At 38.8% G+C, this 19,983-nt stretch overlaps 2 protein-coding genes across 2 annotated transcripts in view; both read right to left on the reverse strand.

The window, feature by feature from the left end:
* LOC307229643 (uncharacterized protein) overlaps positions 1-15,662 on the reverse strand; it is a 29,421-nt gene extending 13,759 nt beyond the window's left edge. The window contains exons 1-6 of the mRNA XM_079999671.1: positions 15,570-15,662; positions 13,604-13,738; positions 12,853-13,233; positions 4,151-4,270; positions 3,861-3,986; positions 1,077-1,260 (exon numbers count right to left, since the gene is read on the reverse strand). Of these exons, the coding sequence (XP_079855797.1) occupies positions 1,077-1,260; positions 3,861-3,986; positions 4,151-4,270; positions 12,853-13,233; positions 13,604-13,738; positions 15,570-15,627 (1,004 nt within the window). The 5' untranslated portion in view covers positions 15,628-15,662. The remainder of the gene's footprint in view (positions 1-1,076; positions 1,261-3,860; positions 3,987-4,150; positions 4,271-12,852; positions 13,234-13,603; positions 13,739-15,569) is intronic.
* A 1,309-nt stretch (positions 15,663-16,971) lies between these two features.
* On the reverse strand, positions 16,972-19,445 carry ndufa7 (NADH:ubiquinone oxidoreductase subunit A7). The gene is made up of 4 exons (XM_079999904.1): positions 19,318-19,445; positions 18,812-18,861; positions 17,689-17,826; positions 16,972-17,201 (listed from the first exon to the last, which is right to left on the reverse strand). The coding sequence occupies exons 1-4, from the start codon at positions 19,366-19,368 to the stop codon at positions 17,111-17,113; spliced, it is 330 nt and encodes a 109-aa protein (XP_079856030.1). The 5' UTR covers positions 19,369-19,445; the 3' UTR covers positions 16,972-17,110.
* Positions 19,446-19,983: the final 538 nt, after the last annotated feature.

The raw sequence follows: 19,983 nt of genomic DNA on the forward strand, positions 1-19,983 counted from the left end.
AAACAGGTTGGTCCTTAAGTGAGGAGTACCTGTATATACTGTATAAATAATGACAGACACACACCGATCAGCCACAATATTAAAACCACTGATAGTTGAAGTGAATAACAGTTGAAGTGAATAACATTGATCATCTCGTTCCAATGGCACCTGTCAAGGGGTGGGATATATTAGGCAGCGAGTGAACAGTCAGTTCTTGAAGTTTAGGTGTTAAAAGCAGGAAAAATGGGAAAGCGTAAGAATCTTTGGCAGGTGCACGCTGTAGCCCCACATAACTTAGATGGAACCACAAATTGTGCAGTTTTGGTTGTCACACGCTACAATGTCATCCTTGCTCTCTGGTCCATGACAAAGGCACTCTTCTCGCACAATCTTTGGTCCTGTGTTAGAGGTTTTTCGCAAAGAACAGTTGCCAGTTTTTGAAGGTGACGAGAGCTTGCCGGGTTGTCTTCTGAATGAAGGAGATCATGTTGTTCCACGGAATCATCACGAAACTCAATTAACCAACCTTCGGTGCTCAATATGAAAGCTGAATGCTGAATCCAGTTTGACCATTTAATTTGACTATTGAATGGGTTGGATATTGGACTTAAAATCTCACGTTGTTTAATGTACCGCTCACCGCAGCTATACATTGAAAATGGTGCCTTGGTAATGTCAGACAAAATACATTTGTAACTGACAAAGGCCGGTTTATTGGCAACATTTCATTGTTCATTTTTTATTTTTATTTTCAGAGCTTAAAGAAATAAAAATAAAATAGGTTTATTTTTGGTATTTGGGTTTGAGTGTATTGTTCATTTATTATAATCGTAGGTTATTTTTTCTGGTTTATTGTTAGGTTTATAATTATTTTTAGGTTGATTGTATATTGCCTATTTTTCTATTTTTTTTTTTATTCTTATTACTTTATCCTTATTCAATTATTTTAATATTATGTAAGCTGCAGTGACACTGCAATGTATTTAAGCTTATTAAAGTATATATATCGATCTTTCTATCTTTTGAAAAAAGTTTTGCAATAGAAGTGCAACCTTATATAAAAAGGATGGGAGTCCCAACCACATTTCTTCTACCTGTATATGGAGCCGTGGCCTTGCTGGGCCCAGTACAGCGTCAGGTTGGCAGTGAACGCTGCCACCATCTGTGGTCCTGGTCCTGGCCCTGGTCCTTCCGAGACCAGCTCCTTGTATGCACCACCAGTGGCACTGATTGACCGGATACCCTGAGAGGTGACGAAAACAAGCTGGGCGGCATCTCCTGTAAGAGGACCAAGGAACGGGTCAATTCCACCTCCCAGGTTCTACGGTTCAGCCACAGCACAATGGGACCACATTGACATTTACTCTCGATTCAGCACATATTTTGTTCAGCCAAGGACCACCTTGGCTCCAAACCAAGGATTTGTCTCTATTAACAAATTGCAAGCGCAATTATGTGCCTCAAAACCGCCACAGCTGAATGAGGACAGAATTGATCCACTAACTTTATATTTAAATAAAATAAACTGTGTTTATTTATGAATCTGAAATTGCACACAGTATTTACACCAAGGAGTCCCAGCTATCCTGCTTCAACCATCTCTACTTTGCATATGCTATACAAATTCTTGCATATGTTGGAATCAAAAAAAAATGGGAAAGCGTAAGGATCTCAGCAACTCTGATAAGGGGCAAATTGTGATGGCTAGACGACTGAGTCACAGCATCTCCAAAATGGTAGGTCTTGTGGGGTGTTCCTGGTATGCAGTGGTTAGTACCTACCAAAATCGGTCAAAGGAAGGACAACAGGTGAACCGGCGCCAGAGTCATGGACACCCATGATGCGCATAGGGAGCAAAGTTTAGCCCATCCGGTCCAATCCCACAGAAAACCCCATCCACCGCCGAAAGCGCCTACAATTGACACATAAGTGTCATAACTGAACCATGGAGCAATGGAAGAAGGTAGCCTGGTCTGATGAATCCAGTTTTCTTGTAAAGCACACCATGTGGATGGCCAGGGTTAGGGTCTGATCCGATCAAGCATCTGTGGGATGTGCTGGAATAACAAACCCGATCCACAGGGGCCCCACTTCCTAACTTACAGGACTTAAAGGATCTGCTGCTCATGTCTTGGTGTCAGATACCACAGGACACCTTCAGAGTTCATGCCTCGACGGGTCAGAGCTGTTTTGGCAGCATGAGGGGGAGCTACATAAGATTAGTGGTTATTTTTGGTGGTTTTAATTTGTGTGACTGTCTCACTGGGTGATGAGGCGTTTTGTTTTTGCCAAGTATTACAGTTTTATGTTGTTTGTTTAAGTTGCTCCTCTACTGTTTTATTCCCCCGAATCACACTGGAATCATGACGAGCCCATTTGCCGGTGTGTTCGCGATGTCGAAGGTGACACACCAGAAAAAAACAGACCGGCACTTCTCCTGGCCATGGGAGAGGTGTCAATCTCTTAATTTTACCTCTGTTTAAAAGACCCGCTAATTTTGGTGTAAAAATGGTAGAACAGTCTAGGTTAAAAATGCAAATATAATGTACATCGAGGTTACAAGGGCCGCACACCCGTGCATTGAACGTTATGTAATGCAATCTCCCCGTTACAGAAGTGCAGGATTTATTATTTACAAGTAAAGCATTTACACAAAACATCCAGTTTTTACAAAATATAATCCCAGAGCAACAGAAAGCAACGGGGAGACGTTTGGAACGGGATGGAGCGGGACAGTCCCTTAACTCAGTTGTGTTTAAAAATTTCATTTCATACATGTAGGAAACAAATGAAAATAAATAGACCTAAAATATAAAAAACAGGCACAGGACTCGGCAACTGGGGCACGCACATGGTGCACTGCTGTGTTGAGATATTAAAAAAAACTATTTTCCAATTTTCTGAGTTAGGTTTACGTTTTTAATTTTCCGTAAAAGTAAGAAACTAAGCAAATAAAATAAATCTAAGTCTTTATCAATGAGATGACATTATATATTGCTATATTATAATCAAAAGATTTTCATATAGAGCGGCAGGCACATGTTGGGGGGCGCCCAAGCACCTGCCCCTTGGACCCCATGGTGCCCCTTTTATTTTCTTTAAGTGTGAATAATATGTGTATAAACAGTGTATATATATAGAATAATAATATATAACAGTATATATATAATAATAATATATAACAGTATATATAATAATAACAATAATTTAATTTTCATTTCCCTGTGTTAGGATTTCTACTCTGTGAGGTAAGTATTGGAGGTAAGTTATGGTAAAGTTTCATTTAGGAGGATTTAGATGTATATTTAATACAACACAGACAATTAATCCTATTGTATAAATATAGAACCCAGAATCACGATTGTGGTGCCGCCCTTTGCGGCCGCCTGCGTGAGCGCCGCGTGTCGATTACGCACATTTGAGTATTTTTCAAGCTTATAGAGCTTGTGCGTAATCACCAGGTGTCATGACATTTCACTGCATATATGTACGACCGTATGTGTATGTATGTGACAAATAATCTCTTGAACTTGGACATGAGGGTAGTGGATTGTCTAGGCAAGATATGCATATTCATGATGAACGTATCCTCAGCGCACCCGCGATGTGCGCCAGTGATCTGCGCTCCACTGTACATAGAAACGGAGCTCCATTTGCCTTTTTGAGTACCTGCTCTCTCTCTCGACAAGCAAATATTAGTGATTGGTCTTTTAAGAAACAGACAAACAATGAACAATAACACATTGGCAATGACCTAGTAATAAACAATCAAAAGGAACTTAAAAATGACCAAAAAGCGAATAAAATAAACCTAAACAAATAAACTGGCAATATACAACAAACCTACAAATGAACCAGGCACATAGTGTGAACATTACCTTTGGCCGTGCACTCTCCGGTGTCAGGGCTCAGCTGGTAGCTGCTGGAGCAGCTGCAGGTCAGGTTTCCCTCGACCTGAACACAGAACTGGTCACATACATCATTGTCAAGGCATCTGTCAAGTTCTGAAAAGAAAGAAGGGATTAATTTAATTATTGGCAAGAGGGTTGTGATTATAGGGAAAACTGAATGTCAGCACAATAAAGCTTGCTCTAGCTCTATAAGGAGGAAGTCACATTATTTCGTAAACCTACCACAGCCATCAGCCCACTAATCCCCACGTTCTCACCCTCACACTGGTTCTCCCCAACCAGCCTCATTCCAACGGGGCAAGTGCACAGGAAGCCCAGTGGCAGATCCACACACTGGTGGGAGCAGCCCCCGTTGTTCACCACACACTCATCCTGATCTGGAAATTAAAAAATATACGCATATACAGTGGGGCAAAAAAGTATTTAGTCAGCCACCAATTGTGCAAGTTCTCCCACTTAAAAAGATGAGAGAGCCTGTAATTGTCATCATAGGTACACTTCGACTATGAGAGACAGAATGGGGGGAAAGAATCCAGGAAATCACATTGCAGGATTTTTAATGAATTAATTGGTAAATTCCTCGGTTAAATAAGTATTTGGTCACCTACAAACAAGCAAGATTTCTGGCTTTCACAGACCTGTAACTTTTTCTTTAAGAGGCTCCTCTGTCCTCCACTCGTTACCTGTATTAATGGCACCTGTTTGAACTTGTTATCAGTATAAAAGACACCTGTCCACAACCTCAAACAGTCACACTTCAAACTCCACTATGGCCAAGACCAAAGAGCTGTCAAAGGACACCAGAAACAAAATTGTAGACCTGCACCAGGCTGGGAAGACTGAATCTGCAATAGGTAAGCAGCTTGTTGTGAAGAAATCAACTGTGGGAGCAATTATTAGAAAATGGAAGACAGACAAGACCACTGATAATCTCCCTCGATCTGGGGCTCCATGCAAGATCTCACCCCGTGGGGTCAAAATGATCACAAGAACAGTGAGCAAACATCCCAGAACCACACGGGGGGACCTAGTGAATGACCTGCAGAGAGCTGGGACCAAAGTCACAAAGGCTACCATCAGTAACACACTACGCCGCCAGGGACTCAAATCCTGCAGTGCCAGACGTGTCCCCCTGCTTAAGCCAGTACATGTCCAGGCCCGTCTGAAGTTTGCTAGAGAGCATTTGGATGATCCGGAAGAGGATTAGGAGAATGTCATATGGTCAGATGAAACCAAAATAGAACTTTTTGGTAAAAACTCAACTTGTCGTGTTTGGACGAGAAAGAAAGCTGAGTTGCATCCAAAGAACACCATACCTACTGTGAAGCATGAGGGTGGAAACATCATGCTTTGGGGCTGTTTTTCTGCAAAGGGACCAGGACGACTCATCCATGTAAAGAAAAGATTGAATGGGGCCATGTATCGTGAGATTTTGAGTAAAAACCTCCTTCCATCAGCAAGGGCATTGAAGATGAAACGTGGCTGGGTCTTTCAGCATGACAATGATCCCAAACACACCGCCCGGGCAACGAAGGAGTGGCTTCGTAACAAGCATTTCAAGGTCCTGGAGTGGCCTAGCCAGTCTCCAGATCTCAACCCCATAGAAAATCTTTGGAGGGAGTTGAAAGTCTGTGTTGCCCAGCGACAGCCCCAAAACAACACTGCTCTAGAGGAGATCTGCATGGAGGAATGGGCCAAAATACCAGCAACAGTGTGTGAAAACCTTGTGAAGACTTACAGAAAACGTTTGACCTCTGTCATTGCAAACAAAGGGTATATAACAAAGTATTGAGATGAACTTTTGTTATTGACCAAATACTTATTTTCCACCATAATTTGCAAATAAATTCTTTAAAAATCAGACAATGTGATCTTCTGGATTTTTTTTTCTCATTTTGCCTCTTATAGTTGAGGTATAACTATGATGAAAATAACAGGCCTCTCTCATCTTTTTAAGTGGGAGAACTTGCACAATTGGTGGCTGACTAAATACTTTTTTGCCCCACTGTACATATACAGTACCAATAAAAGGTTTGGACATACCTTCTCAATATAGTGTTTCTTTATTTTTACAATTTTCTAGAATTTACATTTTCATTGTAGATACTAGTGAACACATCAAAACTATGAAATAACAAATATAAAATGATGTAGTAAGCAGAAGTGTTAAACAAATCAAAATATATTTTATATTTTCCAAAGTAGCCACCTTTTGCCTTGATGACAGCTTTTTACTTATGGCATTCTCTCAACCTGCTTTGTGAGGTAGTAACATGGAATGCTCCCCCCATTCCCATTTCTCTCTATTTATATTCTATTACTACTTGTTAGCAAGTGTTTTTATTGAGCCGCCCTAGCACCCAATTTTCCTGTAATAATAAATAAGGTACAGTACTAGTATGTATGTGTTATAGCAAAGTGAGGAGTCAAAGTGGGGGATCAACTCCATATTATTGCCCAGGGTTTTGAAATCAAATGTTCAACAAGCACATACTGTACACATGGGTTTGGTGTTTGGAGGTCCACATACTTTCAGCCATGTAGTGTATCTACTTATATATATCGATCTATCAATCCATCCATCCCACTGTTGCTGAAAACCATGCATGTTAAATAAAGCCACAGCTAAATTAGATGCCTTCACCAGGAAATAAGATTTAATAAGATTAACTGGTTTGAAATACAAGCCCATTGTACATTCAGAATGATAAACTTTGTTTAACAGTTCACATTTAAGACTTAGCAATTTTTTACATTTGCTCAACATAGGATATGACTTCGGCATCATACAGCAATGGCATTGCAAAACCAGCTGCCACCCATGCAAAACAACTTGTTTAACTTCTGTATTTTATTTATGGAAGCATTTATAACAAAAAGGGATGTGAGAAGTAGTGGAAATATACAAGCTAAGCAAATATATAAATAGTCCATAACACTAAAACTGTAATGAAAAAAGTATTCAATGTTTCTTCCTTTTACCTCTGTATTTTTGAGAGGTTTCCCTGCCTGCCTGAATGGCTGCAGTTAGGCGGTGCCTCGAGTGTGAAGACTGAAGCCCTTTGGGACTGGAAAAGTCATTAAGCACTTTACAAATAAACTTCAAATTCAAATTCAAGAGATTATTTGTCAAGTTGAAACATAAACTAAAAAAAAATAAACTAAACTACTCATGTGTACTTATGTAAATAAAATTATAAACTGGGGCCGTTTAAGTTTAATAAATATATTATCAAAGAATCTTACATCATCAAGCAGTTTAGAATGCACAAGATGCATACTAAAATGATAAGATTCTAAATGCAAATGATTTATTCGGCTGGACAAAAGCCATTTTATTTGGTTTTCATTTGTTATATAGTTGTTTGTTAAGGATTTAACTAAATATTTAATCGCAAAATTTACTAATACAAAAATAGGATGAAATTTGTGGAGCAAAAATTGAATGGAGGAAATGGAATTGAAAGGCCCCGCCACACAAAGCCACAAAATTAAGTTTGGCTAGTTTAGCATATTGTCATATATTCAAGAGATACACTGATGACATGTGGCATGAAGTAGATCGATTGCTGTGTGGGGGAAACTGTGTGGATATCAAAGAGATGACAACTCAAAAACGCAAAAGTTGCTCAAAAAGTGTGTGAGGAAAGACTGAGGTTACAAAAAAAACATATTCAACAAGTAAGAGTTAAATTATCAATATTTGTCCAAAACGTCGACATGAATGTTGGCAGACTGTTTTATTTATTTACAGTTGCCCTGACCTGGCATGAAAACAATGTCATCACATTGTGCAACAACTTAATTATATACTATAGACACTATATATACCATATACACGGTATATATCTCATCACTGTTCTTAGTCTCAGTCTTGTTCCTACAGTCTGTCAGTATTCACTACACTAGCGTTCACAATGGCCACGCCCCCTATTGTGAAATAACCAATTCTCTTAACGACCTGGTCCTAGGAACGGAACTCAGTCGTGAAGTGATATTGGTCCTACTGTACAATATTGTAATCGTCCTTGCAGTTGACTAGAATTGGTGTTCAAAACTGTTTTTGTCTTTTGTTCCTATTTGACACTGAAACAGGAATGTGATGTACAAGGAAGGTAACTTATTTTGTTCCTTGTGCCCATGTAGACAATGCAAAAAATGAAATGAAAATGAAATGTCATCTTGTCTTTCGTTGGATTAGAACGAGGAAAACCAGCCCGTGTTAGCACTTTCTTATCGTTTGGACTTGTTGGACTGCATTTAACCAAATTGAAGATTTGCAGCAAAGCAGTTTTTCAACAGTAAGGAACTCACTAAGGAATTTTAATAACAACTGGGCTGAAAAATAGCAAGCCTATCCTTTTACTTTCCTTGTTTAATGCTAGGGTTTCTTTCACATTAGGAATGTTTTGTTATAGATTGAGAAACACGTGTTAAATCGGCATTTTTCCTAAATTGATATGGTTACATTATCAAATTTATATTGGTCATCTATAAAAGGTAGAAAGAAGAAAAGAGAAGAAACAGTCTTTATTTATCACGCACAATGCACAATTGGATTAATGTCAAGGAAAGGAATTATTGCCTTTGGATAAGAGACAAAACCTCAATGTTAAGGGGTCAATCAATTTACGGTTCTGTAAATGGGAAAACGGCCCTGAGTGGATTACTGAATGCTTAAGAGAAGGAAAGTCATTAAAAGTCCTTCCCACACGGGCCAACAACTGGTTCTGGCTAGCTCTGGGAACTGCAAAAACCTCTGAAATGGTTGTTATGTTCTGAAGGTTTTTAAGCAAGCGGCGGGATAGGATTCAACCTGTGAAGCGGCTGTTGCTCTGTCGCCTTCTGTTGGCCAAAAGTACGGTGGCCCTGAGAGCTCAACGCACCGCAACTGAAGAAAACACATGAAAATAGACAAAACACAAGCAAATTACAAAAAACACAACCGCATTAACAGAAAACACAAGCGCATTAATAGAAAAACAACAGCAAAACCACATAACGGAAGGGAGCCACACGATTACGGAAGTGAGCCACACCAGATGCACTGATTAACTGCAGTAAAATATATATATAATATATTCAACTAAATTATTTATTGTCCATAATTATATATAAGAATTTATACAAATAACCTGAAGCCGCAACTATCACAGACTAATCACGCCACACGAGACCACCGTATCCAAATCCTCCATCTGCTTCCTCCATGCAATGAACAAATAGAAAAAGAACATACTTTATATCAATCCACAGTTTTCATCCATGCCATTTAAGTGCGATGCTGCAGAGAAAACAACGCTGTCCTAAGTGTGGTCAAGTTCAGGAATGATTCAAATGTTTTGGGTGAATGAACTGAACTCAATCACTTCTTGAAACGATCCGCGATTCAATGAATCACTGATTCAATGGATTCATTGCAGGGATACACTCACAAGTGGGTGAATCCCCCTTTTAACCCAAAAGATTTGAATCTTTTTGTAAATAAAGACATTAAATTCAGATCCTACCCCCATGTTAGATGCCGCGTTTAGTTCCTCCTTACTTTGTAGGATTCGTGGAAGTCATAAGATACAAAATCTGCAAGTCCATGATGAGTTTTTTTATTTTCTGAAAAGTAGTATTCAGAAAATAAAAATAAAAAGGCATTATATAGTGAAGAGTACTTCCATAATAAGTGAAATTCCAAATTAATGTTAAGGTCCAATAAATGATGCTATATTTCATTACATGCAATTCATCTATTTAATGGAGTTCTTTAATTGTAGATTGTTAGCACAATAAGTGCAATAAAGTACAAATTGTAAATAACATGCATTTATTATGTTTGTGAAATCATGTATGTATGTATTTATTTATTGTGTTTTTTGTATAAATGAATTACAAGGTTTATGTAATAACAAAATAATTACAAAATAAAGACAAAGAACAAAGATGACTATTATGGCCGGACATTTAAAACATTGTCTGACACACCACATTTGGGTCAGAATTCTGAATTCAGACCAGTCTATATTATACGCCGTGTACAATACCACAGCGTGCGCGCTGCGTCTCAGCGTCAAGCATCTCATTGCGCATCACTGTTCTCAGTCTCAGTCTTTTTCACGCGTAGATGGACAACCCAAGCCGAGCCTGCATTTAATGGAAACTTGGAAAACTGTAACTCCCAAAACTATAATCGGTCACAGAAGGCGTATTCACACCGCAGGAAGTTCTAAGAAACGTTGAAGGAACCGGCCCTTTCTTTTGTGTCATTTTTGAGGGACATTTAAACTAAACGACACAAGACTATACAAATATTCAGTGATGTAAGTCCTAGGTGATTGAAAAAAAACACATGAAAAATAAGATACTTAATTTAAATTAAACATGTCTATTTATCCACAATTTAGACTAAAACATTAAATACACGTAAAAAAAACAAAAAAAACGCGTCCCTCCGCCCCAACCTTGCAGTTGATACGGCGAACTCAGAGTGACCCTCGATCAAGACAGGTTTTCCCCAGTCAGTCAGCATTCATTGTAAACTTGGAAAATTGTAACTCGTGCTGCGTTTCACAGAACCCAGGAAGCTGTAATACATACCCACCACGACTAAACTGGACTCTGTGTATTGCTGCCTGCAGCTATATTTATTAGTTTTATGAATTTAATTAATTTATTACATTTATTACTATATTCATTTTAAAATTGAAAAGTATCTTGAGCACAACATCGGCAGTACCTGTGAACACGTATGTCTTGTTTGAACCGGTATGTCACAAACACATCGTGGTTGAAGTTTCATCCAAATTGATCCACACACAGCGCAGAAATTAGCAAAAAACCAACCAAATTCAATCGATATCACGACGTGGTCCAATGCGTTTCACGCCGAAATATGTCTAACCCAGCTAAAAGTATCTGGAATACAATAATGAATCTATGAACACGGTTAAAGTGATGTTCAAACGGTTTGTCACAAGGATCCCATGGTGCAAATTTAAGCCAAATCTAATTACTTAGTCGGATTCATGAAAAATACGCAAAAAGGTAGTCCACAAACACTCGTAACCACATAGATTCGAATCCACTGAAATGTGCGACTGAGTGATGTGTTTAAGATCCAGCAAGGGGTCGAAAATATTTAATGGAAACGTAACTTATTGAAAATGTAAATAATAAGTAAGTAAATAATTAAACTACGTAAATTTGACTGCTATCGTAATTCTCCGTTAATACACAAATTTACGTGAATACGTCATAATTGACATACACGTGACACACCTAACAAAGATGTACTTAGACAATATGGTAAGTTAGAACAATGACAATATTTATTTTAAAGTAAAAATATATTTTTTTTTTTTATAAACATTTTCCTGCACCTAAACCTAACAAACTTTAATGAAAAGGCAGAAAGTGTTAAGTGCTGACAAATTCTTGAATGACAAATTAATGTTAAAGTTCCATAAATGTTGTCTGCATTACAATACAGACAAGTTATCTATTAAACAATTTGGAATCTCCAGAAATAAACAGTGTACAGCTATGAGTTTAACAGCAGTTCTTAAAACCACGATTCAGAATGTTTGCACATGGACACAGAGATCAGATCTGATGAGATCAGATCTGATGAAATCAGACGTACAAGTCGCAGAGAATGAAACTGACATGAAACTCGCAGAGGAGGAACCGTTAGAAATAGTGGGCATAATAACATCCATTAATTTCACAAATAAACATGTATACACTAAGTGTGGGGGAAGTAAGGAAAATTTCATCTTTGACAATGATGACCACACCTGCCAGAATTGTAACAGATTCCAACTCATAGAGAAATACAACTGCAACATCAGTGGCACTCTAGAAGTCACCAATGATGCAATGCAACCCAACTTGCTATTAAAGTAACTATCACAATGTCTGCCAAGCACCGCTACCTGGTCAAATACAAAATTACCAACTTAATGACAAACATTTCCGTCATCCAATGACAATTTGTCACAGGTGGCTACTTCGTGTCAGGTACAGCAACAACAATATGGTGACTGACGTTATCAAGTGAGAGAAAATGATGGTGAAGGTGAATAATTTTTTATTTAACTTTCCCTAATATGGCTTAGTTTTTGTAACACATTCATGAAAAATATTAAGCTGTGGTAATAAAAATTTGATCCCCAAACATTGTTTTTTTAGTTAATCAACTACATATAATACAATGTTTATAAAGACTGCTTACTCTCACAATTGTTCATTGTCATCAATTTTTTTCTTAAGATTGCCATTTTAATAATACACCTCATTATTTGATGTGTGATCTTTATAAATACAGTGATATTTGTTTCATTCTTTTGTCCAGCTTTTTTGGACAACTGTATAATAAAACATTTATCTGACTTGTCTTGTCATTTTTTTGTCCAAATTACTCTACTTTACAACTTACAAACAGAAATAGGACTCTTAGCTCAGCTATTTAGAACCACTATAAAGAACTGACCTCTCATATGACACAAAGTATGTCACATAAGAAATTAAAATCAATGGTTGACGTCTGGTTGAAGTGGCAATGCTTCATACGCAATGTCATGAAAGTTTGATTCATGGAATTACATGGACATACCTACATAATGTTTATAAGTTCAGTAGATTTTGCTGCATTACAAAAAATAATTAAAAATGTAACATGTGTCTAAAACGAATAAACTGGACCTGTGTATTGCTGCCTGCCACTATATTTATTATTACTATTATTGTTGCCTATTTTTGAATGCGAGTTGCTGTTAAACCAAAGTTTCCCTCCGGGAATGAAAACAGTATCTATCTGCCTCTCTATCTCTCACACGAAATTAACATGAATAAATGATCCCCTTGGAAAAAAAGTGTATTCCACTAGCATAGAAACAGAGGTGGCCCTAGAAAGCAAAAATACTGAATCATGTCGAGTGAAATAGTTCCAGTTGCTGGAGAGACTCACCACAGTTGTCCTCGTCACTGCCATCGGAGCAGTCCGAGGAGCGGTCACACTTCCAAGAGAGAGGCACACACTGGCCGTCGCCGCATCGGAACTCGGAGGTCGAGCACATGGGGGACAATGGCGGAGTGGTCGAACGACACAGGCCTTCGCCCTCATCCCGCCCGTCCGGGCAGTCGGCGCGGCCATCGCACAGCTTGGTCCTGGGCAGACAGAGGCCGGACCCAGGCCCACATGGGAAGGAGTTGGCGACGGAGGAGCAGTTCTGGCAGGAAGCCTCGTCGCTGCTGTCCCCGCAGTCGTCTGATCCGTCGCAGCGGGAGTGAAGCGGTACGCATCGTCTGCCGCGGCACGAGAACTCATCCTGTTTACACCTCAACACGCCTGGACACGGGCGAGAAAGGAGAGAACAGGTGTGAGACTGTAGAAACAGCTGCAGAAAAAAAAAAATCCTAAATTCTTTGTGTTTATGGTTTAAAGTAATTGTATACAAATAGCATTATCAGAAAACGTTATCAGTAAATATTACAATTTTGAGACCAGCATAGAGATAAAGCTTTAAGTATGATGTCAGTATTGACAGCGCAACAAATTAATATATTAAACTAGGTGATTTTAACCACCCATTTGTTGACTAGTGAAATTGCAATTTATTTATCACCCATCTTTTTAAGACTTATTGGGTGTTCTTTTAAGTACAAATAATCCAACAATATAAAAGAAAGAAGCGCTGTGGTGATAATATTGCTCTTACTGCAGTCAAGTTCATCGGATCCATCTTGGCAATCTGCCCTGCCGTCACACACCGACACCACGGGAATGCAGCGTCCGCTGCTGCACCGGTGATGGAGTCGATCCTGGCAGACTCGCACAGAATGTCCTACACAACCTGATGGAGTACAAGGAGAAAACGTTAATCAAGCATCATTCATTTGTTATCAACTGAAAGAGCTGGAGAAAGAAAATGCAGATCAACAGCCTTTCAGAATCTGAATCAGAATCGGAATTATTTTGCCAGCCACATAGGCATATACGAATTAGGAATTTCTTCTGGTGAGGTTTGGTGCACTCCAGTACAGATCATAGCATTAAACAATAAAAAGTTCAAGTCTGGAAAAAGGAGAATATTATAAATTAGGATAAAATTTAAAATGTAAAGTCAGATATTCAAAAAGCCAAAGATAGATAACAGAAAAGTCAGATATATAAATGCGATGCGATACTATACCATGCACAGGATAAATTACTGTTCTGTCATATAGGTAGACAATTATAGATTAGAATATGAATATTATTACTATGTGCTAACTACCTTATTACAGTATGTACAGTGTAGCACCAGTGCACATACATTATTTCACAAGTTGTGTGTGTGTGTGTTGGTGAGCCCAACTGCCATGGGGTGCTGTTGTTATCAGGGGGGCAACAGATCACAAAACTTACTGTTCCGGATCATATTAGGGATTTTAGTGTTTGCGAATGATTCGTTTTTTTTGACCCAATCTTTGAAGTGAATGAAATGGACTGGGGGAGGGGTGTGACTGACAAAGTGTTGCTCGGTACTCACTGTGTTTTCTTTGGTTTCATTCAATTACAAAAAAATCCTCCACAATAAAAACAGTTATTGGTTTTGTTTAAAAGAATAAAAATTGAAAAAAAAAATAAAAAGAGAGGAAGGCCAAAGAGAAGGTTTATGAATGTGGTGAGGGGAACATGGTGGTTGACGTTGGTGTAAGGGAGGAAGATGCCCAGATCAGAACTTATGGGAGGTTTTTTTTGGAGAAACAGGGGAATGTTGACGGGCAGCGTCTGACCAGAATTGAAGGCTGCAAACTCACAGTAAAATGAATTGATGATGAAATGATTTACAGTTGATTATGAAAGATTCCAGATCAGGAGAACATGTCCGCAAAATCACCTTCACATGACGAACGATCATTCACGTGGAAATAGATCCCTGCATTTTTAGTTTTACGCTCTATTCTCATTCTGGAATATTCATGATGCAACTTCCATGACTCTTTATATGGACATGAAAATAAAAAGTGGAGAAGTCTTTTGAAAAGGCCCTTGAAAAAAAAACATTACTCAATTTAAATAGCATTTTCTCATATAGTATGTTCATATTTAACTTTAAATTAATAGTTTTTAGCTTGGCAAACAAATTGGCAGATAATTATGTTTTACAGACTTACAGACTCCTTTCATGGAATGACCAAACAGTTGAATTTTCCAAACACTTTCTGCATCACGCTTTTATATTTAGGGTGTGAGCAAGTTAGATATAATTATTTTCAAGACCTTCTGGTGAACACTTTTTTTTTTTCCCCCTTTTTGAAAAACCCTATTGCAGGTGAGGGTCAAGGTCAGTACTCATTTTGACAAAAATAAAGACATGGAAAGATATAATAACACATTTGTTTAGACCTCATGAATACAGATTTTAAGACTATAATGAATTGTACAGCCTTAATATTTGCCATTGAAGACTTTTTAAAGCCCCTGCAAGCGCATTTGAACAGTTCAATTGTAGCGTTCATTCATTCATATTCCAAGAGGGTGTCAATTGATAAGATTTTACAACGGTGCTTTCGGAAAGAAAACACAGGCGAATAAAAACTAGACTTTTTTTTTAATCGTGTCGCAACAAACAACAGCGAACGACACTTCCGACACTAGAAGAGATGCGCACATGGGCGAGGGAAGAAAAAATGTTTTACCGGAAACAATGCAGTAAATTGTGAATGGCATTAGCAGCGTTCCATCAAGGTGTCTCATGGCGCCGAGGACACCCAGCGCGACAGCGGCGTGGTGTTGCGTCGCACGGATATGACGTCACGCAGGACGCGCGCCCCGACGCTCTCGTTGTGTGGCCGTCTTCAAACTAGCCAGCGACTGAATATGTGACATAATAATTATTAATCATGATATTATCAATGATAATACTTATAATTAGTAGTAGCGTTATAAAAGATTAAAAAAAAAAATCTGTTGAAAACAACTATTTCAACACATTCACCGTACAAGACCGCCCCTTCGTACTAGTATTCGCATACAATGGCACAAAGTACCAAAATATCTGTACTACGCGATATCTCTTAACACACTTGTGTAGGACCAGGATTTATATCCATCAACTGCTGGTTTTTATTTCTGTCCTATTTTATCCCTGTGGGGGAAATTAGCTCTGCGTTTGAGCCATCCTAGTATCTTCAGTGGGCTGCCACTTAAGCAGCACCACGTAGCAAGGCCCGGACCTGGTCCCGCCCAGGTCTTGGCTGATGCCTTGACATCTAATGGGAAGGAGCATGCTTCTGGTGTGGGGAAACCAGACAGGGAGCACAACCCAGTCTGACCCCAGTACCTTGCTGCAGTGGGGCGACAGTGCTAACCACTGAGGCACTAGATCTTAATTTTTTTTTTTTATTGCTCTGAAGAATTTGTTCCAGTAGGTTTGAAGAATTAGTTGAATTTCCCAAACACTTTCTGCATCACGCTTTTATATTCAGGGTGTGAGCAAGTTAGATATAATGATTTTCAAGACCTTTGAAGACCTTCTGGTGAACACTTTTTTTTTTTTTCCCTTTTTGAGAAACCCTATTGCAGGTGAGGGTAAAGGTTAGTACCCATTTTGACAAAAATAAAGATATGGAAAGATATAACACATTTGTTTAGACCTCATGAATACAAATTTAAGACTACAACGAATTTTACAGCCTCAATATTTGGAATTGAAGACTGTTTAAAGCCCCTGCAAGCGAATTTGAACAGTTAAATTGTAGCATTCATTCAGTCATCCTCAATTGTTATTTGTTGCATTAGACATGGGTGGGATCGGGAATATGTCAAAGGGGATTTAAAAAGAAAAGCTGCTGCCGTGTCCTGTTGTAAGTTACGTCTAAAGACCCTAAACTGTCCTTGGAGAAGAAACAGATCGACAACTACCAGCAGCCTCACAGAATCTGATAGAGGGTCACAAAGAACGCAGCCTCTAGAAGAGGTTCATTTTAAGTATTAGTTGTATCATAAAAAATAGCAGCAATTCGAAGTAAATATTCCCCATTTGTATCCCAAATGTTAACATGGTGCAAACCTTGACAAAAGTATAAAGTAACAACTATCCTCATACATAAGATTCTTTATTAACACTTTCTATGATACAAGGTTGAACAACAACGCTGACTGCAGAGTCTTTCAGTGTGCTCCGTGTTGCTTGGAGGGAGATTGGATGTTGTTGTTGTTGGTGATGTTTTGTCATTGTTTAGAGGTACGGCTGGTCCGTGGAGAGCGGGAGCTCTTTCAGTACAGCTCCCGGAGTGACAGGACGCTTGGCTGGAACGTCAGGGGCTTGGCTGGAACAGAACAAAAATCAATGAGAATGAGAACTCCAAAACTCATGACATCCTGCTTTGACAGATCTTCTCTACGGTTTAACACTTTTGCCTTAATCCTTTTCTTCGTCATTCGATGCTCCCATTTAGCTCATTTTCTAATCTCTTTATTGTTGCTGCCATCACATCGTAATTATTAGATATGATTTAATCTATGTTGTAGGCACAGGTCCAAAATGACTGCGTTTGTACATTAATCTGTGGCTGGGTGACATCTCACAATATTGACATTGTGATATGAGACTGGACATTCCAGAATTTTAGTAATTGTGATGTAGTTAAATTTTGTCTTTTTCCCGTTTTAAAGGCTTTAAAGACTTTAAAGTGATGGAATATTCTGGACTTCTTAGGCAGTTCTAATAAAAGCCGCTCTCTGCTTGTTTATAATATCCTCATCTTAATGACTGTTCACACTGAGAGCTACAAAAGCCTTTTGAGCCTCTGGTACCTGCCAGCGGTGAGGGCCTTCTGGGAGGACATCACTACTGTGGCTGGAGCAGATTCCCTGCGTCCGTCTCTAGTGAAGTAATAATTGGCCGCGTACTTGTGACTCGGGCCAACAGGCAGTTTGGATGGTGGCTGGGACCTACATTTATAAAAAAAAAAAAAAAAAAAAAACACCAGTATCATGTAAAATGATTGAATTTATTTAAATTATTATTATTATTATTATTATTATTATTATTATTATTAAAGCGTCTGCAACACCACAATCACTGAAAAACAACTGCTGAACTCACAGAGATGGCTGAGGTCTCGTGAGAACCGGGACGCATCAGACATCTCGTGGTTAAAATTTGAAATAATAATAAATATTTTTATTTGATATTTTTACTTTAGATTTCAATGCCATATGTATGTGTTTATATAATAATAAATAAATAAATAATCGCTTATGTTTGGCTGTCTTAACATTATATTTTATGTCTGCATTTACACCGTGCACGAACAATACTCTTGAGGTGGGTGCAGAACACTGCATTTTCAAATATAATTTATTATCATAATAATATTATTGTTGTGGTGGTGAAAACCGGGACATTTTAGTGTTTACAGATATTTGTCGGGACTCGGGACACACAGCTGGGACAATCCCAAGCAGACGGGGACGTTTGGTCACCGTAGTTTAAGTCTCATGTGCTGTAGTACAGTTCTTAAATAACATGTAGAATATGTACATCCAGACCATAATTGATTAGGAGGGGGGGGGGGGGCAAAGTGGGGTTTCCAACTTGTTTCGACATGGTTATATGCCAAGTGACTTCCTGCACGGACTTCGGCTGCAAGGAGGACTCACTGAACAAAACCAGAAATCGGTAAACAAGTCAGTGAACAAATCTTTTTAGTGAGTTGAATCAAAGGATCCGTGTCCCTGAAAGGAATGGGAACGCCCACCACTAGTGGCGAGCAACCAGGAGACGACAGACCGGGGGGAGCCAGTGTAAACTCGGAAAATCGTGCTGCGTTTTCAGGGAACCCGGGAAACTGTAATACGTATCCAGCAGCTTTATTTATTAGAAGTATAATAATTATAATGAATTCATTCACCATCTGACCACATTACAACTTACCTTTTTGATATCTCACCATACCGCAGCTGGAGCTTAGACTGCAGGTCGTGCTATTAGAAGACATCAGAGGTTGAATTAATCCTTCTTAAAATCCAGGCATCTGATTTAAGCATTTGATAATTCATTTCATGGACTTAAATGTAGATTTCACTTTTTGTATATGCAATACAATTGACAATTTGACATTTATGTGTTGATTCCATTTAAAAAGAAAAGGTGTAATGGCTTAACAAAGACAAACGGTACAATTAAGAAACATTGACAAAAATATTTACAAAAATAAAATGCCAAAAAAAAGGGGAAACTGGGGATCATTTTAAGGTCTCTAAATCCAACTCGACACCCGTGAAAGCTAAGCTACTGCAGCTAGCTAGCCCAAGTCACCGACCGTAAACTAGCCGCTTCGCAGCGTTGCTCGCCAGAAACTTAAGCACAAACCAACACGTGCTACCTTCACAATAAGCGCTATCTCCGTTTCAAACCATGTCTGAGCTCGATCCACTCACCCCCGACAAATAATTCCGTAACCTCTGGACGATTTTCGTGGCGGTCGCCATGATTTCTGTTGTGAAGGGCGCACGCAGCGTTGTGGAGGCGTTTGTACAGCAGGGTGCCGACCCCTGGCGGTGCGGAGCGGGGGCTCGCCCTCCACTTAAATATCGAATGACCGTTTGCGCGTTACTTTGACGTCACCGACCCACCGGACGTTGTGTGATCGGTTTGAAGGTTTCCGCGCTTTCCCGTTAGAACAGCACCACATAAGGAAAAGAGAGGAATAGACAGAAAGAACGGAGGGAACAGTACACATACATGCCTATATGCGGTATCTGTCTTATTATGACTACGTGTAGGCCTGTTTTAAATTGATATCTGTTTTTTTTCCATTATTTCATTCTTTGCTTTTATTATCTTTGCTCAAATATTATGTATTTTATGGCTTATGTAAAGCACTGTCAATTGTCTTTGTGAATGAAATGGGCTGTACAAATAAACTTGCCTATATATAAATATATATTTATATAGAGAGAGAGATGGAGAGATATAGGGTGTATAGATACAGTTCATAAATACATTTCCAAGACAGTTTCATACAGTTCAATCCATTGGACTACTGGGTCGCTCCGCAAGGCACTCCATCCGCATCCTTTCCAAACGCTTTTTCTAAATAAAAA

Source organism: Zeus faber, assembly GCF_960531495.2.
Source record: "Zeus faber genome assembly, chromosome: 1".
In the NCBI taxonomy this organism is placed as follows: Eukaryota; Metazoa; Chordata; class Actinopteri; order Zeiformes; family Zeidae; genus Zeus; species Zeus faber.